Source organism: Solanum verrucosum, unplaced genomic scaffold, assembly GCF_900185275.1.
Source record: "Solanum verrucosum unplaced genomic scaffold, falcon-dt-bn FXZP01000085.1, whole genome shotgun sequence".
NCBI classification, from domain to species: domain Eukaryota; kingdom Viridiplantae; phylum Streptophyta; class Magnoliopsida; order Solanales; family Solanaceae; genus Solanum; species Solanum verrucosum.
This window is the reverse complement of record NW_026019839.1, coordinates 2485313-2509847: the sequence shown is the minus strand read 5'-3', so window position 1 is coordinate 2509847 and position 24535 is coordinate 2485313. Positions and strand designations below refer to the sequence as shown.

The 24535-nt window shown below is 35.6% G+C and overlaps 2 protein-coding genes across 4 annotated transcripts in view; both read right to left on the bottom strand.

Annotated features, from left to right (window-relative positions):
- The window catches only part of LOC125815441 (uncharacterized), a 426658-nt gene that overhangs the window by 291851 nt on the left and 110272 nt on the right, over window positions 1-24535 (bottom strand). The gene's annotated exons all lie outside the window — the stretch shown is intronic.
- LOC125814830 (oxysterol-binding protein-related protein 1D) lies at window positions 9274-16935 on the bottom strand. Of its 2 annotated transcripts, XM_049494283.1 has the most exons (9): window positions 16401-16935; window positions 15208-15564; window positions 14396-14480; window positions 13026-13501; window positions 11841-11996; window positions 11379-11687; window positions 10653-10997; window positions 9443-9646; window positions 9274-9351 (listed from the first exon to the last, which is right to left on the bottom strand). In XM_049494283.1, the coding sequence occupies exons 1-8, from the start codon at window positions 16899-16901 to the stop codon at window positions 9467-9469; spliced, it is 2409 nt and encodes an 802-aa protein (XP_049350240.1). In that variant the 5' UTR covers window positions 16902-16935; the 3' UTR covers window positions 9274-9351; window positions 9443-9466. The 2 variants fall into 2 exon arrangements, with proteins under 2 accessions (XP_049350240.1, XP_049350233.1); XM_049494276.1 differs by having other exon boundaries at window positions 9274-9646.

Here is a 24535-nt window from a genome sequence, read left to right as displayed (position 1 = left end):
AAAAGCTTAAAAGTGATTCTTCTTAGGAGCATCGGAATAGGAACCGCTAGGAGGAGCTTGATTGCCCTCTCTTCCCTTGGCCGTATGGGTTGGACAATCTTTCAATTGATGTCCACTTTTTCCACATCCATAGCACACACCCATACCGGCAATACATTTCCCTTCATGTTTCTTACCACATTTGGCACATGTAGGCCTCTCCATGGAAGGTCCACTCCTATTTCCTCCTTGAGGCTTAGGGTTAGACACTCTATCTTTGTTGGTTTTAAGAGCATTAGATGAGCTTTGGTTGGAAAATCTCTTCTTGAACCTTGGTCTACTTTGACCTTCAAACTTACCCTTAGAAGAATTACCATCATCGGTCCTTTGCCTTTTTACCTTTCGATTCTTCTTCCTAAGCCTTGTTTCCTCAACTTGTTGAGCATATACCATCAACCGTGAGATATTCATGTTGTCATGGAGCATTGCCGATCGACACTCTTCTTCAATAGCATGGGAAACACTGGTGACAAATCGATTCATCTCATCTCTTGGGTTAGACACCAAAGATGGGGCATATTTGGACAACTTAGTGAATTTCAAGAAGTATTCATGGACACTCATGCCTCCTTGGCGAAGGTTGATGAATTCCTTTACTTTTGCTTCACTCTTTTCCTGTGGAAAGAACCTACCAAGGAATGCATTCTTGAACACTTCCCAATCAATGGGACCCGCTTTTATAGCCCTATTATCCTTCCATTGGGTGTACCATACTTGGGCCACATCTTTCAATTGATACCCGGCTAGTTCGGCTTTCTCAATAGAAGTCACTCCCATAGCTTCCACTATATTATAGACCTCTTCCAAAAACTCTTGTAGGTCTTCATTCACTTTAGAACCAAAGAACACAGGAGGGCTTATTCTTGTGAAGTCTCTCAACCTTGAAGTCATGGTGCTCACATTAGGTTTAGCACGGGGCCCAACTTCCCTATTTGCATGTGCCGTCATGGCTTGGGGTTGAGTTGTCACGGCTTGTGCTTGTGCCAACATGACTTGATTCTATGTTTGGAGAGCCACCCTTATTTCCACATTAGTCATAGCTCCTTCATCATTAGGAACTTGAGGCTTTTGAGGAGGAACTCCCTCATTCACCATCTCTTCTACCCTTCTTCTTAAGTTCGCCCTTCTTGTATTCATCTCCTATAATCACAAGAGAAGGGTTAGAAGAAAGGACTTCATAGAGTTAGAAATCCAAAGCACGACTAAAGAGTAATGAAAGAAGGGAATGTTCCTAAGCATCTTATAGCCTCTTATTCATAAATATGGTGCACTTCACACTCATGAACAAAACTCTATTAGACGTGGTTCATGAGACATCAACCTAAATATTATTCCCAAAACCTTATGCTCTGATACCAAGTTTGTCACGACCCAGGAGTACCCCCTAGACGTAACACGAAGTATTTGACCCCGAAGGGGTCTCATACAAGCCTCTAGCATCATTATTACATAAGACATAGAAATAATGCGGAAAAAAATAAAACTTTTACAATCGAAGAAAAACTTCATTTTTCATAAAGGAAAATCATAGGAATCTAGACTTTGTTTCATACACCATCTAAAACATAGGAATACAAATGTTGGGACTTAGCCCTTTACATCAATAAAAGTCTCAACATGAGAAGTACAATAGAAACTAAGAAATGGATAATCCGTCCTCGAACTTGAGGACTTACCACAACTTGGAGATAAGCAATCCAAGTCTTTTTCAACAAAGGAGAGTGTATGTCACCTAGCCGGAACCTACACTTATCAAAATGTAGAAGGAGAAGGGGTTAGCACAAATATGTACTAGGTATGGAAACATGCATAAAATCTTTGAAATATGATAAAAGGACATTTTAATTGAAAAATATGCCTTTGTCAAGTTTAGAAACCAACATGCATTTACAATGTACAACATAAGCCATAATCATTTTTATACTCATTACATAGTAATATCAACACCTTAGCAACCCCTAAGGAACACTTGTGCAATGTATGGTTGGCATCCTATAATACCAACCCTACTAAGCACCACCGTGAAGCTACCTTGGTCATGCATATCATCTTTAGACCTCATTATAATCATTAGTTACAAATAAGGAAATAGTCATGTACATTACTTTGAATATAAGGAAAGTCATTCATAACAACTAACCATTCAACACACATGTATATATTTGTATCTCATCATAATATAAAGGAACCATCCCACAACATCCTACTAAGTCCACTTGTGCAATGTGGAAGTGAAGTCCCATACCCCCACTCCTACTAAGTAAACTCACCAAGAAGTCATAGTATAGTTTATGTCTCATACATTATCTTTCGTTTAGGGAAGAATAGCCATAACCGACATAGACCATGTGAGCTACATGAAATCCGGTGTTGTGTAACCACACACCGAAAGAAGGTGTCCTATTTGCCTAAGGTAGAACTAAACGTGTTAGCTTCTAGGTGGATTCACTAGCTAAGTACTATGTTGGCACATAGTTATGGGATAGAGATATTGCTTCTAGAAACCCTACTTGTTGCATTGGCGGATGATCTTCCATCTCATGAGTTTACTTTAGATGACCCGACCTATTGCATTGACGGAAGAGCCTTTACCTCATTGTCCGTATCCACTCGGTACTAAGCATTATTTTCTAATTTATACATAATTAGTCTTGAATTGCATTTACATGTGTGAAGGAATGCTCTAACCCTCATTCAATACAATTCATCAAAATAGCTCATAGATTCATTAAAGGTGAGAATGTACTTTCAACCTTAGAATCAATCATTAATATGTGAGTAGAACTTTCACATTACATTCATAGTGTTTTCATGAGAATATACTTTCAATCAACACAATAACATCATCATCATCCTAGACTATTCATACATCATCAAGTGTAAAGGTAAGGGAAAAACAACCTTTCAACAATACCATACTTTACACATTAGTCATAGGAGATTTACTTTCTAGGTGAATCAATAGGTTATACTCAACTTTCATCAATATGTACAAACCCTAGCAATTTACCCCTTTCAAGGTCATGAATCGTGTCTCACAATTACACCTAAAATACTACAATAGGCATGAATAAAACAAGATTCAATAACTATATTAACATAGATACAATTCATAGTAATCATCTTGCATCAATACACCCATCACAATTCATGAAATTGGGTCATGGAGGTGTTCATGGGTAATTTTACAATGAAAATTACCATTAAACATCAAATCATCCATAATATAATGCAATTAACATAATAAAATCATTTTTAGGAAGAACCCATGGTTAGAATGAAAACCCTAGTTTTTGAATAAGTTACAAATTTCGAAATCAAGAGTTGAAGGGCTTCATGGAGAAAGTGTTCCATGAATCAAGGTTCCCATACCTTAATTGATGTTTTCCCACAAAATTGGAATGAAAATCTTGGAGCTTGAACCCTAATCTTGACCTTCTTCTTTGTTCTTCAATGAAGTTTAGAGAGAGAATATGGTTGAGTTTTGAGTTTGTGAGTTATGAGAGTTAAAAAGAGAGTTTAATAGTTAATATATGCTTATATATGTCTAAATAAATAACTAATTTAAACTGTCCCTACCTTTTACTAATTAAAATAAAACTTACTTAATTTTAATTTCCCCTTGGCCGAGATCCTTGACAACATTGCATACCACGTTCACGACTTCCCCACCTACGAACCGTAGATGGGGCTATGCCTCATGCTGTGCAGTCGTCATTTGGATCAGAGAGGGGAAGATCAAGGTAAGGGTGATGAGACTAAGTCTCAACTCACGAGACCCTTCCACGGGGTGTGAGTTGGTCCACGAACTGTACTGCATCATCGTGGAATGGTACTAAGGTTAGGAAATTTTGGGGGTTCTAGGAGAAAACCAAGTGTTGATTTACGACCCCCACCTACGGGGTGTGAGTCAATCCACGACTATTAGGTGCCCTCTCATGGGTCAAGCTGGTTTTTGACAGCTTTTAGGTAGCCCCTTGGTTTTCCTCAAGGACCCTTGGGAGGTCCTTTGGGGGGCCATGCCTTGACGTTTAGGGACTAACATCTTAGTACTAGATTAAGAAAGTTATTTTATGAATCTTATCTTGACGTTAACCCTTTTTAGGACACTAGGCTTCATGTTAGGCTCTAGCTTATGTCATTAGATTTTCGGGATGTTACACCCGTGCGACGTGGAGGCGTGAACTCATTAAAGGAAGGGTGTTTTTGGATTTTCGCAAGAAACCCTATGCTATATGATGTTGGAGCTTACCCCAAGGTCGGGGAATCGAGATAAAGGAGTTGAAAGAGCGATGACGAGCGAAAGGAAGGGGAAGACGCGGTACACTACTCGAATCCAAAACGGAAGTTGGGATTCAAAGTTTGTACACTACTCGAATCCAAAACGGAAGTTGGGATTCAAAGTTTGATGGCCATGTTTTCTTTTTCTCTTTTGTTCTTAGTAAACTTATTCTCATCCATGGAGTAGATTCTTAGAGGGTATTTGACAAACAAGTTGTATTGATGAATTTGTTGGGATTTTGATTTTCATTCTTATGCTTTAACTTGTTATGGGAATTTGAATTAAATTGCAACCTTGTTCATTATTTTATTTAATTGAAAGAGGAATATCTTGGTGAATATTGTTGCATAGTTTTCTTGGATTGAATCAATATATTTTCTCTAAAGTAATCAAAGGAGCTTGTTGATAATTATTGATTAAATCTAAAGGAAAAATAGTCGAAGGACGTTACTTCCTTAAGAACAATCATTAACATGTTTTTGCATATTAGAATCACTTGGGTATAATTGGTTTATTCTTTAACTTGAGATTTACTCGGAAGAAAAATCTAAGGCTTAAGGATACTCTAATAAGATATATAGAATTCGAGAGAATCGATAGAACTTTAGATGTGATAAATGAATATGGTCAAATCCCAACTATCATTATGCACTTGTTTCGTCTTGTACCCTATCTTTTATTATTGATATTAAACTTCATAGTTACTAATTGTTTTTAATTATCATTTAGTCTATAAAAGTGGTCAATAAACACAACCAACTCCTTTCTTTTGATCACCTGAATAATAGTTATCAAGATTTGATTGAATTATTATTTGTATCAATCCCTGTGGAGACGATCTTTATACTATACTATCTTTGAGTAGTGAAGCGATAAACTTATACCGTGTTTGTGCTCGTCAAGTTCATCATCGATTCCATGAGAGACTCCATATGATGGGAGTAGTGGAGTTTGTCACCTTTCAGCTATAGAATGATGCTAAGTTATGGTGGAAGGTATTTATTATCTATAGGCTCGTTGGGTCACCTTCATTGACCTAGACCCAGTTCTACTCAATCTTCTTAAATAAATATGCTTCTCATACTCTTCAAGACAGAGAGACGTGATAAATTTACCATAATCTAGCAAAGGAACTTGTCGGTTACAACTTTGAGGCTCGCCTTCACTCTATGTCCTAGTATTCTTTGTAGTTATTACCCATTGAGGAAGAGAGGATCATATGGCTTATCAAGGGTATGAATGTGGAACTCCAGCTAGAAGTTGTAGATAGTATCATCCGGTAAGACCTTCTAGAAAGTGATTGAGCATGTGAAGAATAAAGAGAGGTAAACCAGGATTTTATGCTAAGTTAGTGGATAAGTAGGCTCGAAAGGGTGATGGTTTCAGTGGGTCTTTTCCTAAGTAGCTATTCCCATAGAGGTATTTTGAACGCCCCGTCTAATACGCGATACAAAGTTGGGGTCTGTTAAGGGTTAGACAACAATTATCAAACCAAGAAAGTTAATCTATCTCTTTGGCGTCAGCATAAATGCCGACTTTGGATCGAGTTTATTACGAGTGTATTCAGCCAGAAAACATTCGAAAGTGGTGTCCTGAATTTAGACATAGTGTACATGTAGCTCAACAACAAGCTTTCGAAGATACATTGTTCACCAGAGATCATTCTCATGTTAGGCGGGCTGGCCACATTGCAGGTAAATGACACTCAGCCTGATCGAAGTAGTGGCCAGACAGGTAGAGGCAGTACTCATCCCGACAAAGGTGGTTCATAGATAAGAAATATGGATCATTTTTATGCTTTTTCAGGCAGACTCAAGATGGAGGCGTCTGATATAGTGATCATAAGTACTGTTTTAGTTTGTGATTAGATGACTACATATTTATTTGATCATGCTTTCACCTTTTCAGATGTATCTACTTGTTTTGTTATTAGCATGTGCATGATTTGTGAGTCCCTTGATATTCATGTGCATGTCGTTACTCTTGTGGAGGATTTTGTGATTAGGGATAGGGTTTATCGTTCTTGTGTGGTGATTTTCATGGGTTATAAAACCTGGGTATATTTCGTAATCCTATACATGGTGGATTTCGATGTTATTTTGGGATGTCTAGACATCAGTGAAAGGAGATCTACAATCCTACTTCTAAAAAAGGTAATATCACATATTCGTGATAAAAAATTAGTGGAGAGGAGGGTGTTTGGCATTTCTAGCACACCTTCGAGATACTAGTGTAGGGTCGCTTTTAGTGAGTCAGTTTCAGTAGTGTGTGTCACCATATCAAGATATTGACTTTGCTATTATGTGTCCCAATGTCACCAAATCAATATATTGACTTTGCTATTGATTTAGAGTCAAGGACTCGTCCTTTATTCCACCATATCAAATGGCCCCGATTGAGTTGAGAAACTCAGTAAATAATTCATTCGTTCGAGTACATCTTTTTGGGGGTTTTATGTGATTTTCTTGAATAAAAATCATTAGAGCATACACATGTGTATTAACTACCATAAGTTGAACTAGGACACTATTGGAAACAAGTATCCCCTTTCATGTATAAATGATTTATTTGATCAGCTACAGGGTGCATCAATTTTCTCTAACAGTAACTTGAGGTCTGGATATCATCAGCCAAAGATTCAAACTGAGGACATTTTCAAAACAGCCTTCCAGACCAAGTATGAGCATTATGAATTTCTAGTTCTGTTTATTGGGCTTACTAATGCTTCCGCTGCTTTCATGAGTTTGATCAAAGATTTTGTTATTTATCGAGATGTTTCATGTGCTGGTTTGATACAAGATGAGCAAGTCATTCCATATGATTCTATGAAATTGAAGGTTCACGAGAAAAACTATCGCACTCATGACTTGAAGTTGGAAGTTGTAGTGTTTGCACTAAAAAAATGGAGGCACTATCATTATGGTGCCTGCTATGAAGTATTCACTAGTCTTCGTCATTTCTAATAAAGGTATGTAGTTTACTTCTAATTGTAGGTACATTCTTGTCCTAGACACAAATTACTTCTTTATTTTACTAAAGTAGAGATCGTACTCTCTATATTCTTCATTTTATCTCAATGATTTACCTTCCAAGTTCACAAACAGAATATCCATTTATTTTAATGGTAGCTAAGCATTAACATAGTAATCACAAGAATAGAAGAACAACTAATATTGATAAAAAAAAAATCATCTACTAAATCGTTCACTTCATGCTCTGATTAAAATTATAAAACAATATATTATTAATACAAAATATTGTTGATAGAATTAAGTAAAACATAAATATAATAGTAGAATCTCCCTTCTACGTAATGCTTGCTAAAATATGATCAACAACTCTTAAAAAAACGTCTAAGGGTTATATTAATAGTAGTGAAAAATAACCCTCAACTCTTGTTGGGCTCAAACTTGGACTTGCAGAAAATTCTTCTGCAAATTTTGCTCTTTGAAGTTTTGTCTATGGACCGGGACGCCATTGAGTGTGTCATTGCAGCATATTTTGTTGTCTGAAGTTTGGGTAGTGGCGCAGGGAGCTATGACCCCCAACGTGCTTCATCTTGGAATTTTCTCAATTCGATCTCTAGTTTTGCCTTTGCGACTTTAAGATCTTTTGAGTGCTTTTCTCCAAAATAACTTTGTTATATGAAATGTATCTAATCATCAAAAATATTATGAATATGCATAAAGCGTAAGATTATTAAACAATTTTTTTCCTTAAAACAAAGTAAAACATGAAATAAAAAGTAACAAATTGGACGTACAAATTAGCCTAGATTAGAGACTGTAACTCTGTAAGAAGTAGTATGGAGATATGATTAAGAAAGACAAAAACCTTTTATATTTTTATTAAAAGATAAGATTTCAGATGACATCATTTAACAAGTAGAAGACATTATTGGCTTTAAAAAGAGGTAAATTTCTTTTTACCTATCTTAAGTCAAAGAAGAGGAGTTAAAATGATATTATCAAGAATCATCAACGGACTCTCTATGAAAAACTCTTTATAAAGCTTTGTGGACTTAACCTACTGAGGAATTATTATATGGGTAAGTCACAACGTAAAATTCTGATTCTAAGTAGTTCTTCCTACACTCGATTTCATAACATATGTGGGATTTTTAGATGTTTGAGATGAAATCGACTCAAAAAATTAGCATAGTATAAAATTATCTTATGCCCAAATCTATAGGATTTTTGGGCAATTGAACGACTCATATTTCACACTCCTACTTTTGCTTATATCAAGGCTCCATTTTAGCTTAGTCTACTATCCAGGGATGAGCATAGTATCATATTAAAAAATTTAATTTAATAATATTGATTCTCATTTGTTAAAAATACTACTATTATATCAATAACATAGTAAATTAATTTGATATTTTAAAGTTTGAATTTGTTACAATATGATAAATCAATAATTATAGTTTGTTCGACTACAACGTCAACTTATATATACTTGTATAATAAAGATTTATGGCTTCGATTTTTCAAAAAAAAAAAACATCTCAATTATATTATACTACACTTAACCCATGTAAAATATTCAAAAGAAAATACAAATAATTTGCTTCATTACTCAACTACACAAAAATCAAACATTTCAATCAAAATAGGGTAGTCAAAATGTCATTCCACTGTGAGAGCTGTATATGTTTATTACTATAATATATATGAATTGTATATATAACTAAATACTTGGGTATATTATTCAATGTTTTTTTTCTATAAATAGCAAATATTGTACCATATCAAAATTTTCAAAAATGTATAGCAAATACCATAATACTGAAATTGCGGTATCAAAAATTTCAGTTTCAATATGGTAATTTGGCATCTACACACCCCTGTTTTTACTGAATCGAGAGTAAACTAGATATAACTTCTTCATTTTTTGGGAAAAACAATAACTACTTTTGAACCGTCACAACTAAGAATAGTTCCAAGTCCCAGTTGAACGATTCCGAAACTTTCCTTAAGATATAAAAATGTCTAGCTGAGCTGATATCAGATCAACCACCCTAGAGAGAGCTATTATACACATTAAAATAGATAGTAACATTGTGAAAGAAAATGTCAAAACTCAAAAACCTAATTGCAAGAAAAGCCATGTAACATGTACCTCCATAAGAAATGAAGAGCAGGCTTAACAGGCAAACTCTTCAATTACTGGAGAAGGATCACTTGTGTGCCCAAATATATCAGAGATACCCTCCCAATTATGTTTTTCCTTTGCTTCCCAATATCCACCGACATAGCGATAACAACCATCCTCATCCTTGCTAAACCATCTTGGTCTCCAACCCCTCTCCTGTAGTTTCCTTGCCTGCAGCAGCAGTTATAACTTGGTTAATCAGTGAACTTTAGAATCAGCATGTCTTTAAAGATGAAATCAACAGGTTGAAGAAACTAATGTGTTTAGGTAGGATAACTAGAACAAAAGCTCATGATCATGGTCAACAGAAGTTAATAGGAAGAATTAAATGTAGTGTAGTTGATATGCATTATGTTTAGCAAACTCTTAAAAGCCGCTAAAGTTGTAGAATCTTGTCTCCAATGTGTCTCCCTCCATTCCTCTTTCCCCCACTCTCGTCCAAGGGAAGGGTGATTACACGTGGACAATTTTTTCTGACAAATTTGGTATCACCATCCTCAAAACCTTTGTTGTTGGTATCCCAGATGTAGGTTATGGGGCTTCAAAGTCCCTTCGATTCCACTTGGATTTCTATCTGCTTCCATAGCCATTTGAGATAACAAAAGTTATCACGTATTGTACTGTGGCTTTTTGCACAGCTCCTTCTTTCATTTTTTTTTATGTTTGTGGTCTTCAGCCCAGCTTTCATGCAACTCGAATATTCCACCAAGTGCTTGCCACCTCGCACCAGATAGCTCTGCCACCAAGGCTTAGGATCTTAGGAAGGTGTTTTGCTTTTGCTGCGATTTGAACCTAAGACATGGTTTCCTCCCACTTCATTGACCACTAGGTCACACCATTGGGTGTAGTTATTTGCACAGCTCTTAATAAAGACAGTAAGAATAGTGGCTCAAGCAGATAGCAAACAGTGCATCAAAAATATCTCAACTTTAAAGTTAGATCCAAAGCAAATAAATATCAGTATTGTGGACATGGATGGAATTTTAGACACTAAAGACCATCATATGATCCATTTCTACATATATAAAAGAAGCAGGCTTTTGCTAGAGGAAAGTTGCATTTTAAATTACATGGTTGCCAAACTGTTCACCTTTTTCTTCATCACATTTTTATGTATCAAATGAAACCAATAAAAACAGTGCAGGCCCAAACTACATAGAAAAAAAAGAATGAGTACCTGTCTCTGCAACTGTTCAAGCCTAAGCTTCTCTGCATTAGCCAGCTCATACTCCCCATTCTCTAAGTGGCGCTGATCAGGCCTCAGCCTTGAGTCAGTCGGTGGAAGCTTCTCTCTTAACCCAGGTGTCAACTCATTTAAAGATATTGCATAAGGTGTGAGGTTGTATCTTGTTTTGGGAGTAGATTTGTCCCTCTCCCACAACAATATGGCTTCAGTCATGGGATCATAACCCTTTGGCTTTGTAGTTGGATCTCCCAACACATAATACATTGCTTCATCCCACTTCCCCAATAACATGGCCACTTTTTCTCCTGTTCTGTTGTCTTGCACAAATCCATGAATCTTTTTTTCACAGAAGATAGGTGTTAATCTTTTGATTTGGTTGAAGTAGAAACATATGCTCCTCCATTCAAATTGAAATGGACATTAACATACTTTTCACGATTTAAACGCAACTGACTTTTAAGATTTAAAGTAACTAAGATTACCAAATGTGCAGCAGTTCATCAATAATTATTTAGTAAATGACTACTTCCAATACGGGTAATACTAGTTCATCCATTCAATGCTATTAATATAATCTGAAAAGATAGAAAGTTCTGTACTTCTATGCAGTGAATATTTGACTACTCTTTTGGATTTTCTGGGTGGATAGCTTATAGGGTTTATTTTTCCACACCAACACTAAAAGAATAGATAAAATCTATTAGTAACAAATATTACCTGATGAGGATTTCGATCAATAATAGACTGCTCCTTGAATTTGAGCTTGCATGAATATTTACCACTGCCTTTGATCCGCATAGCGCCATAATGGTCACAGTAGATTTTACCAATTATTATGTTGTAAATAGAAGTAGTAACCTTGCTCCACTGAAATGTCTCACCATCTTCAAATTGCAGGGTTAGAACCCCCACAGGATCAAGCTGGATTGAGCGTCCCCAAAACTTCCCTTTGAGATTAGAATCTGCCCAGAATTTCCACCCTCTGCCCTCACAGTGGCAAGCAACAACCATGGGGTGATGACTAACCTGAAATTCACGCACACAAGATCAGGTATCAAAAAGGACAGGCAACAGAGATACGTACCATCTAGTTTCTTAGTTGTTACAGAAGAAGAAGAGTTTTATAAAAGAATTTTTCACAGATCAAATCTTTAGTCGTTTCACAAATAAAAGTCCTACTTTTTCAGAAAAGAAGTGTAGACCCTTGTCAGGATAATCTGCCTCGTAGGTTTCACCAAGGAGAGGATTAAAAGGTTTGCATTGCCTGCCCTGAGTCGATGCATAACCAGATACAGCAAAAGCTGCAATCTTAAGAATTCTCATCAGATCATCTCCCTGCAGAAAATAATCCTGAAGCTCAATCACTTTGAATAAAAACTTACTAAAGATGCAAGACAAAAATGATCCAGGCAAAACCAATGTTAACCATGTTTATCAATACAAGTAATTTCAAGGACAAGATATATGTGAGAATTTAAATACAAAAACTCAAAAAATCTGTACACACACCACTAATTTCAAGACAATAGCAATGTGATACTCATGACTCACAACAAAACTTTCTTTTGTGACTGAGAAGACAATCGTTGGGACCAATCGCAGCCTTCAATACTGGGGGATAATAAGCCATCCCCTCTACTCTTCTCCACTTAAATACCATGCTTAGTTTGCATGGCGCAGGGCTCAAACCTGTGATCTGAATCACAAGTCCTTCAATCTTTGCCACTTGAACTAAGCCCAGGGGGCCACAACAAAAACTATTTAAGACAAAAAAGTAAATAGAAAATGGCAACAAATAAGGAGCAAGCAGAATATTTAACTTCTAGGTGGTTACTGGTTAGCGGACAAACTTATAGTATCTAATTCCTATATCTGATGGCAACCAAATATTTGGAACCATCAAGGTTAGGATTGAAGATATGCTGTAAAAACACATTATCTTTTTGCATTTTACAAGTCCAATAGGGTCTTATAGAACAACTTAGATGAAAAGTGGATCAATTCACAATACTTTACAGGAAAAGATCCAATCACTCATTAATAAGCTTGCTACTCAAAAAAAATCGGCAGTCAGCATACTTGTAGCAATTTTCTTGAACCAAGATCACATCAAAATCCAAAATATTTTGCACTTAGATAGCAAATACTGCTAACGGCATACACAGTTTATCAAAAGGTTCAACTGATAACCTATTGTGCACAGTATTGTAAACCATAAGATTGCAAGGCAAGTGAAAATATCCAACTGAAACAGATCTTGGGAAACTAGATCAGAAGTTCCATCTTCATAGCAAAACAAGCATATTTTCAAAAAAGTTAGCCACCATAAAAAGCAATAAGAGAGAGAGAGAGCTGAGGAGTGACCTGCTTTCCCCATTCCAGTGCCTGATCAACCAGGTGTGAGTACTCCAAATCTTCAAAGCATTTCTGCAGTGAAGATAGTGGCTCATTGAAGTACACAGGAAGGCACACACCAGACAGGTCTTTCCCAATATTATCCTTGATTATTGACCACAAACCAACTGGCTTCTCTTTTTCCTTTGGTTCTGGCAGATTATCCCTTCTTTTGATATAGGGATAACTGATTGTCTTTACTTCCATCTCCAATTCCCTTGTACGACCAGTAAAGGTCTCATTCTCAGAGGTTAATGAGCTACAAGCATTTCCAATACCCTCTCTACTGCGATAAGAAGCACTTCTAAGAGATTCAGCAGACAGAAAATCATTAGTATCAAAAAATGCACCATCTTCTTCATCTGTTTCAGCATCTCCTCCATATCGGCTTTCATTGTCAGCATCAGAGTCACTAGCACTACCTTCAGACATAATGGAATAAAAATCTGCAACATTCACAAAGATATCATGAATTGTTGAATCTTACTATAAACAAATAAGTGAAAATTTCAATCTAGTTGAAAGGAAATGTAACAAAGTCCAGCAAAAAAATGTTATTAACTGCTCTTCAACAACAAACTCGTAGAAACCATTCTCAGCTGTAACAAGAGAAAGACTTTTTCACTTGTACACAACTTACAATTTACAGCAAGGTCTAAGTTTGAAATGGTTTTCTATAAGCTGCAATGTACAAAATTAAAGACCCTTGATTTTCAAATGAAAACATTTAACAATTGACAGACAAGAACTGTAACCACCACTGTGCAACCTAAGAAGGGATAAGGAGATTAAGCAGGAGGTTTTACAATAGCTGAAAACCAATTAATCATTTGTTTAATATTGTAACCCTCCCCCCTCCCAGTAACACAGGGGCCAGTGATGGGTTTTTTGCACTTTCCCCCCTTGGTGACTCAAACCCCAACCTCATGGTTGGAGGCAGAGGGTCTCCTCCAATATAGACCAACCTTCTGTCGTTTCAAGAAAATAAAAAGAGGGACCAATTTAACATCAACTTTCCTGATTATAACATAAGAAAACATTTTGATTTATTCCAGATCCCAAAAAGATCACCTTCAGTAACATGGCATGTTAACTGAAATTGAACAACATAGAGTTTTGGACTACGCAGTGCACATAAGGGCCTTATGTTCCCCAAATCAATAATCAGTAATGCATCAAGAGCCTCCCGACCATGTCAACAAATCATTCTCAAAGACCAAAAGCTACTGGGAACATACTGTATCAGATCTTTAAAATTTCCAACACTATTGATATACAGAAAAATTGGACAAATATCTGACTCTAAGGTATATTAAAAGAGTGGGAGGATAGGAACTAACCACTAAATCTTCGACCTTGTCCACAACATGAATCTCGTTCTTTTGTTTCATCAACAACAGTTGTTTCCAGCTCAATTTTATCCGTCTGCAAGAGAGAGTGAGATCTCACTAAGAAGTAGTACCTTAATGTTCAAGTTGCAAATACATTAAGAATCCCAAGTCAACTGAAAATTAAGTAGCAATTGAAACTCGGAGCTCAAAACAAGACAGCAGGAAATGAATCAGACATCAGTTGAACATAACTATGTCTGACAAGCCCATACATCAAGGGACAATCACAGTTTCACAAGTAGATTTATCTTTCTTACTTGGCGCGCTAAAATAAACCCCGTACTTCTTCCTCTCCTAAATCACATGGATTTTCTTTGTGGTCTGACAAGCTGAGGAGACGACTGTTGAACAAAAACTTGGCAAACAAACTTGAAGAGCATTGCAATACCATTCAGTAAATAGCAACCAAACCACCTTCTCCTGACAAGTTTAGAGTTTGATTTAAGGGGTATAATAGTGAAGAGATACCCTATTGGCCAAGGTATTCAAGAATGGCATTGACTCCATTGATGGAAACCCTGTAGCTCAGAATCCTAAAGACATATTCTTATGTTCTCTTGAACCCAGAAAGTCTAGGCTTGAAAATAGAAACTAAGAGACTCTTGCTAGGAAACTAGGGGCGTGAATAGAAAGAATAGACAAAAGCCAAAATAATAACAAAAGTAATTCACTAAAGAAAATTTCAAGCATAAAAAGAAAATACAGACCAACATTAAAACTTTCGTCTCCTCAAGATAGTAGATTTAAAAAGCTTAAATTACCTCTAACTGTCTTAGAGTGTCCAGAAGCATGATATGCTTAAGTTGAAGAGCTTTGATCTGATTTTGTAGCTCAGCAACCTCATGTAGCATGATAGATTCACAATCTTTTATCACTGCCTCACCCATCCCTTCCTGCACCAATCTTGATCGTAGCTTCTCTGTTGAAACAATAAAATCTTCTGAAGATGCAAAATCACCACTTGACAACAACCTGGGGAACTGATCTTTAGCAACCCCAAGAGCCTCAATCCACGTGGTCCTATCTTCTCTTGATTGACATCTCAAATGGAGTGTCTTTGTTCCCGTGAATATAGAAAGCCTTTTGTCATCTGACTTGCTTGCCCGAACTGATGAGACCTGTATGATATGTTGTTGTATTTTGCTAGTTGATCAGAATAAATAACCAGTCTACCACAAGTAGAAGGAAACAAATACAGAGGCATACTTCCAGAATCTGGACAGAGTAATTTATCAATTGCATTAAGGATGCTTGAAAATTACAAGAATCAACTATGGAAGAGTGAACCGGAATATTTAGAAACTAGTGGAACCAGACAGATATGGCAGATCAGCGACCAGTGAAGTAATTCGTTGTCATGATGTCATCTGAGATGATTTATTCACTTCTCATACGTTGGATAAGAACATACTCCAGTAGTAATGAAAGCATGCATTAATTTCCTCAGGAAAAAATACCTTAGACATTTGTTGTAGGACTGTTCTCTTAAGATAATCATCGTTCATTTCCTTCATCCAGCATGTATTTTTCCAGTAGAAGATTTAATTTTCTCAATCGATACACTATTATTGGAACATATTATGTCGTTTTATCTCCTACAAGGCATATGCATAATGAATTTTACAAACTTTTTTCTTCTGATCTTAGGATACCTAAGCCATAATATATAGGAACAGGAGCAGATATTAAGACAAATGTCATTGATCTGTATCTTGTTAGTGCATTTCTGCATATTTTTGTCCTATGTCCCAACTCTTTGACACTACTTTGCTGTCTACACACTGATAAATCAAAGTTTGCATTTTTAAGATGGTCAACACAATCCATTAATTGATGCATTGCATGTGTTGCTCAACTACTTTATTTCGGATTACATTCCATTAATGCCGGAAAAAGCTTACTCATATATCACAAACTAACTTGCAGTTAAGACAAAACTAAACAGTAAACAAACCTTCAAATGTATTTCCCCAAACGGCTTCCACTTGTTAGATCCATTCAGTCGATTATTGTTCACATTAGCCTTCCTCATATACCTCCAAGACTCATCCCCAATAACCTTTAAACCCTTTTCTTTCCCTGGACTCATAGCAATTTTATCCGGTCCATGAACCTTGTAATATGACAACACCCCATCTTCAAGCACAAACCATCTCGCACGCCATCCTTTTCCATAGTTCACCCATTTATATAACACTCCAGCTACACTAACACTTCCGTTAAATTCTTTCGAATCATTCCCATTTTCCTCATTTTCATTCACCAAACCCAAATCCGAATCCGTATTCACTTGCGCATTTGTAAAACTCTGCCTCAAGCTGAAACTCACCGGTTTCACACCCACATTGTTATCAAACCCTAACTGACTTTGCGTCACGGATTGTGACTTCACCACCGCCGGATTTCCTTTATCACGGTCGATCGACACCGGCGCAATGCAACATAGTGGATTCATCTCCACAAAATAAACCAAAACTCAAAAAAAAAAAAAAAAAATTTCTCAATTCATCTCAAACAACACAAATCCATCAATGCTGAAGAAAAACAACAACGATCTCTACACAGAGAAACACAACCGCTGATCTGATTCTTGTCCTTCTCTGAAACTTCAACGCAGAGCAACCGATCGAAGATCGAATCGGCGATACAACCGGAACAGTACTGATATGACATAAGATCGAAAACCGATACGTAACAGCAAATATAAACTCCTTTTTTTTAATATTAATTAATATATTAATCGAATATAATTAATTCAAGATTATAGGTGAAGAAGTACTAGTAGCTATAGATATAAAGGATATATAGAGTTGAAGAGCTTTTTACAGATCCATTAATGTCAGTGGTCAGTAATGGAGTGGGAAGAGTACAACAAGCATACAGGGGAGGGTGCGTAGGTTAGTAGAGGATGCGTAGGTTAGTAGACGGTGCAGTGAAAGGATTTAAATGCATGGGGCTTTTTATTTATTTGGACTGCTTAGTGTAGATGTAATGATTGTGGAGACAACTAACATGCGCAGTGATTAACATTGCTGGGACCCATTTTTTTCCCAATATCTTCTTGTCAATTATTTTATTCCCCATCTTTTCTTGATGGTGTTGGATTTATGTTTTTGAATTTGACTTGTACAAGTATAATATTAATAATGTGGAAAGTATTAAAAGTAGTGGATACAAAAAGAAAATGTGAAAGTTGAATGGTCTCCGAGGTCTGAAATTTCATAAGTGGAGTCTACGGAGAATATGATATGCGTTATAATATTAATAATGTGGAAAGTATTAAAAGTAGTGGATACAAAAAGAAAATGTGAAAGTTGAATGGTCTCCGAGGTCTGAAATTTCATAAGTGGAGTCTACGGAGAATATGATATACGTATAATTTATCACTATCTCATGAAAATCGATAGATTGTTTCCAAAAGATTATCGGCTCAAATGCAATAAATCCAAGTACAAATAAAAAGAAAACAGTAAAGAACACATAATGTGATAATTGAAATACAAAAACTACAAGAATATATCCTTGAAAAGCAAGACAACACTTCATTACCTACTATTTTTTTACCCTAATGTACGGCTTCCACGCTCTTTTAACTAAGTTCATGTCCTCGATAATCTGAAGTTGTGTCACGTCATGTCTAATCACTTGTTCCTAATATTTTTTTTGGCCTCCATCTACCTCTCCTCATACCTATTATATGCAACATCTCACACCTCCTCACTGAGCATCTACGGATCTCATTTCTAGAGCTTGCATTTTCTGAACTTTGGAGTTTGTGACTGGTCAGCACATTGCCCGATTGTCATGACGCATTGTACGGACACCTACTCTATTCGTAACTAGATAGGGAAACTCTTACCACCCAACTAAAAATATACAAAAAAAAAAAAAAAAAGTTACTGGCCTTTTAATAAATAAGAAATACATTTTTAATGTCAAGATTTATGAAAACTCATAACATTAATAAGTAAAATAATCAAATTAAGAACTATCTCTCACAATCTAGTCTATGCATGTATAATAGTTTATAAACAAATTAGATAAGAAAAATATAACTTTAACCGAAAAGAGAAGTGCAAAAATTGTTGATGATTACTCGCGCTTCATATAAGAGACTTCAAGTCAACCTATAACATATTTACACTCAAATAAAAATATAGTAAAAATAATATCAATACACCACATGTACTAATAAGAATCATTAATCAATCAATGTTAAATCACGCAACATAATACACAATTCATAATGACAATCATGAAGATTTTATACTACCATAACACATTCACTTATACTTAATAGTCTAACCAATAAAATCCTTTAATTTACGAGACAAGTACATTCAATAATTCGCCACCTCATCTAACCCCCCAACCCAAGATTACCACATATGTCACACCATATCAACTAAATTACAAGTCATAAAGCAGCACATGAGTTATGATGGACTCACAATGGAAGCAACCATCTTAAAAAAACACACATATATACACTTCAACACCATCAAATCATATCAACATCAATTTATATCATACTATCGTGTTTGTACACACACGATGAGGATCTTATTTTTGTCCAGTATTATATTTATGACCTTCAAGAGGCCAACTTGATTCATGTATCGCATTAGTGTGGTACCCAACTCTTTGAATATATGTAACATTTCGTCCGGAAGCTCATTGTAATGACCCAATTGGTCATTTTTGAAAATTTTCATAAAAGTACCACTTTACCCCTCTCGATATTGACCTCAAATTATTTTTGATTGAGTTTTGAAAATTGGTTTTGAGTTTTTAGTAAAAAGTTGTGAATTTTGTAAGTTTTGAGTTGAAAGGCTAAAGTTGTTAAAAAGTAATTTTCAGTGTCTTTTGGAGTTTCGAGTATTGGAATATAATTCCGTCGATTTCATTAGTTTTGGAATGTTTAAATTGGTCTATGAGAGTTGTCGATTTAATATTTGGAGTCTTTTTGAGGATTTGTGGTCCTAATTAAGTTGAAAATTTGTGAATTTGGTCGGTAGGATTCGAGGGATAATTTTAGGCCTAAGTGAGATCATGGTTGAATTTCCAGAGCTCTCGAGCTTGATTTTTAGCCTTTTTAGGCGTTAAATTCATTTCTTATAACTTTTATGAGTTTCGGGTCAAGGAGACCTCAGATATGTATTTAGATGATTTCAATGAGTTTGGAACGTCGAGTATAGTCAAATTGCACATATGATTTGTGTGTACGGGATTTCAAACAAATCCCGATGATCCATTTGGTGGTTTGTCTTTGGTTGTGTTTTGCTAGTGTGTGCATGCCTCACTTTTGTGAAGTTTTGTTCGCTTAAGCGAACTTCACAAAAAGAGAAGAAAGCTTTGTTTTAAACGAACAAAACTTTGTTTTTGCGAGAGGCACAATTTTTGCGGTGTTCGCAAAAGCGAATGTGTGGTTCGCTTTAGTGATGTCTGCTTAAGAGAACATGGGTCTGCTTTTGCGACTTCGGGGTGGGGGTGGAGAGGGTTCAAACCTGCAAATTTTGGAGTTTTAGCCTCATTTTTTATTTTTGAGCTTTGCAAAACTCTTGAAGGTAATTTTGAAGAGATTTCTTGTGCTAAACCATTTTGGTAAGTCTTTGTAACTCTAAGATTTCATTTCTCATTAATCATTTATGGATTTTAACATCAAAACTTGAAATTTTGATTGGAAAATGACAAGGTTTTTCAAGAACTTGAGTTCTAAACTAAAATGGTGATTGTGAACTGATTTAATTTTTTTTTTCAAAATGGTTTTCATTAATGAGTTTCAAATGCCTTGGTAATGATTTCAAGTAAAGATTTTTGGATTCAAACCTCATTTTTGAAATTGGGTTTTTGAGTTGATTTACTTATTTTTCAAAGTGTATGATATGGGTATTGTTATTTCCATAATGTTATTGTGATTACTTGATTGAATTAGATTGTGTGGCTTTGGACATTGTTTGGAAAGGGAAGACTCAAGTGTTGGATTGACTATATGATTGAAATTGAGGCAAGTGATCTCCTAAACATTATAAATCTGGTAGAATCATGTATTTCCCTTCATTTTGTGTGTAGAAGATTAATGAGAATGAGGTGATGAGTTCGTTGTACCACTTGATTAACCTTAACACATAAAAAGAGGATTAATGAAAATGCAATATGTATATCATAATGCTTTGTGAATTGCCTAGTTGTGGACCATATTTGGTTGATTGATGAAATGCTTTAATGGCATTAATAAAGACTTGAATTTCTTGAATTATTCTCTTTCTTATGGTGTAAAATTGCTTATTTGCATTAATTGTCGTACATTGTGATGAGACATGTAATGTTATGCTGAAGGGAAATGGTTTCGGCAAGAGTTATGATATAAAGTCGAAGGGAAATGTTTTCAGCTAGTGATGTGATATATAGCCGAAGAGAAATGATCCCGGCTAGTGATGTGATAATGTGCCGAAGGGAAATAGTTCCGACAAGTAATCTGATACAAAACCGAATGGAAATGGTTCCAACTAGTGATGTGGAATCAAGCCGAAGGGAAATAGTTCGTGCAATTGATATTGTGCTAAAGGAAAATGGTTCCGGTAAGAGTTGACTATTGTGATTTGATGCATTTTGTTACTTGTGATTAATCTACTTTTACTTGTATTGACATATGTGTTGGTTGTTGATCTGTGACTATTGAACTATGTGGTTAAGCCTTGTGAATTGTGTATTGTGACACTATTAGATTGGGCTGATTTTTGTGTGGGTTGTAGTTTGTGGAGGTTTTATTGAGATAGAAGAAGTATTCAATTTCTAGCTAGTTTGCCTTGTTTATTTGGTTAGTTGCTGAGCACCGTGTTGGTTGGTACTCATTTCTTGCTTCTACACTTGTGTAGGTTCCGAACCAGTGTGATTGCTCTTCTTCTTCTCCTATTTATGATGTTTCTCAAAGGACTTTGAGAGGTAGCTACTTGTCATCTCGATGGACTCTGTTGTTCCTTATTTTATGTTTTGTTCTACTTGATAAACAAAGACATTGAGACTTGTAATTATCTTTCATTTCCACACTTTATGTATTAGTGACTTGTACATGTTACAATCAGATTTTGGGGTTATAATAAAATGAATAAGTTTTTCACTTTTATCTTGTTCTTGTTTTGCTTTTTGCATTCCTTCGTTACGTTGATTGAGACTGACTTGTCTTGGTGGGGACTTGACTAGTACCATCACGTCCATTTTTTGGGTAGTGACACTCATCGTGGTTCCAAGCCACTCGTCAAACTGGGAGGTTATTCTTACCCTTATTGTTCTCACACATAACTTTGAATACCACAATTACAAGTATACTTGATATTGCGATCCATTTTAAACTCGTTAAACGTATCATAACATGGTTATCTATTATTTTAAAAATAAAGAAAAGAGAATAGTCACTTAATTTTTAGAAAAAATAATAAAATCGTTTAAAAAAAAATTCGAAAGAAACCTTTTAACAAAATCGGAGTTGGGTTAGGATTCAAGCAATCTTCTAATTAAGGAAGATTTTACGCACCTTAAAAAATCCGCTAACATGCGGTTGATCGGTGGATTTAAAAGCTTAGTTTATTTTAAATAAAACTTGTTGAATTAATTATAAAAAAATCTATATCTAGGAATGGATATAATTAGTTTGATACTTATACATTCATATTATTTCAAGTAATGAAATATTTTAAATATTAAATCTCAAAATAATTCTAATATAATAATTTATTCGAGTCGAGATTTTATACTAAATAATTAACTCAAACTCATAAACGTGGATTCAATGTTCTCTTTGATATGGAAAAAAAATCTCAAATTATCTTCATAAGCCTAAAAAACAAATTAACTTAAGTATAGAAAACTTAGTATTTAGAACGGAATTTGGACTTTTGTCCAAAATGTTTTTTATCATTGTTGCTGCTGGAATTATTCTCGGATTTTAAGAGTCTAAAACCTCAATATTTTTTAGCACTTATGTGTCTGCTATTGCTATTCGAGTGATGTTTCGGATTTTCAGCTACACATTTTAACTTTACGGGAGTCCTATCACCCTTTGGAGTGTTTAAAACTGAAACTATTACCTCCCTACATGCTTAGTTGACAAAAGTGAGTGTATTTCACTCTCTTTGAAAGAGTGAGCACAAAAAACAAATATTAAAACTTTATCTTTAATATCTCTTTTTGTAAATATATGTATTTTTATTTTTTATTTTTTCTTATTTGTTGTCTTTCTTCTCCATAACAACAAAGACAAAATTCCTTCAACATTCACCATCTCTAAGACATAGTCACCACCATTTTCACCGGATTCACCATTGTTAATATCACACAAACTGTTAAACTCTCATATAAAAACTTTTAAAAACCAATCAAATCAATTAACCTCCATTAATGGCATAGCTACTACCTTCGTTCGTCCTCCCTCTTTCCTTTCCCTCACCTTTTTAGTTTATTTTTCAGGTTCCCCCTCTCTCCACTGCTCCACTCGCCGTCGATATGCTACACCAGTAGCCACCAGGGTCACCGCCTTCGGTGAAACCCAAACCACCGGTAAAAACTCTTTTCCCCCTCCCCCCTCCTCTCATCTCTCTCTCATTCTGAGACAACCACCATGAAGACCTACCTTTGTTCTCACAGCGAGGTCGATGACACTAACCACAAAACCTTGCGACTGCACAACTTCGACAGTGAGCTTCGAAGAAACAAGCAAAACCTCGACGAAGCAGCGGTATGAACATATTTTTAATTTTTTTTTCCAGGTTCTCCGACGAGCAAAGCTTGAATATTGCTTGACGAGCTCCACTAACACTATTCATATTTGTTCCTCACAATCTAATTTTGGTGGACTTTGGTGTTTAAAGTAATGGTGAAGTTACTTTAGGAATTGGGAGAAGAAGTTACTTTAGGAATTTGAAGGAATTGGAAAAGTATAGGAGAAAGTGGGAAGAAATTATAAAAAATTGAAAAAAATAATAACTTGATCAAATTTACACGTGTCAAACGCGTGAAATTCATATGTCAACATAGATATGGTTATGGCTTTTTTAAGGGTGTAATTATTTCAGGTTTAAATAGTTTAAGGGGCTAATAAGACCCTGTAAAGTTAAAGTGTGCAGTTGGAAATCCAGATATAGATTAGGGTGCTTTTGGCCATTTTCTCGACATAATAATATTAGCTTCCCATTAAAATAAAAAAATATTGATGGAGAAGGAAATATCCCCAAGTGAAACTTCGTAGTGGTCCAGTAGTTTGAGCTTGAAACTTCTATGTTAGAGGTAGGCCTGGCAGGGGGACCGGGTCGGCCCACCCCGGCCCGCGACGGGTTCGAGAACCGGCTCACCGGACCCGGACCCGGTCCCGTATGTTCTTGCGGGTTGGGAGGGGATCGGGATAGGGTACGGTTCACCCTTTAGTCCCGGTCGAACCGGCCCGGCTAAACCAGACGGTTTCGCGGGATCCCCTCAATTTTTTATTTTTTTGTTTCAAAATTATATCCATTGGGGACTGTTGGGTTACGGCTAGTGGGGCCCCCCAATGGATTTATTTACCTTTTTTACTTCTCCAACACCCCCTACCACCCCCTACTTTTAAAACTTGAATTTAAACCCTCAAGTTATCATAAATACACTTTAACCCATTTTTAATATTATAAATACCCCTCTATCCCTTATTATTTGTTACAAAATCATCTATTCTCTCATCTATTTTCTATATCCTCTCAATCTTAAGTCTCAATTTTTTATTTCATTTAAGTATCATATTATATCATAATAGTGATAATACATACATTTCAATTCTAAATTTTCATATTATATCATAATATATATAATTCCCATATTTGCTATCAAGTATTGGAGTTCCAAATTACAAGTTACAACAAACTACAAGCTTCAAGAATTGGTTATAACGTCTGCTATTAACGCAGACGTTTGGTACATTCATTTCATAATATTTATATTTTATTTTTCGTCATTAATTTTTGTGTTATTATTATTTTTATATTACACTTTACATATAATTAAATATGAGTTCTAGCAAAAAAAATACCGGTAAAGAAAAAGAGAAAGAACCAAGCGGCATTA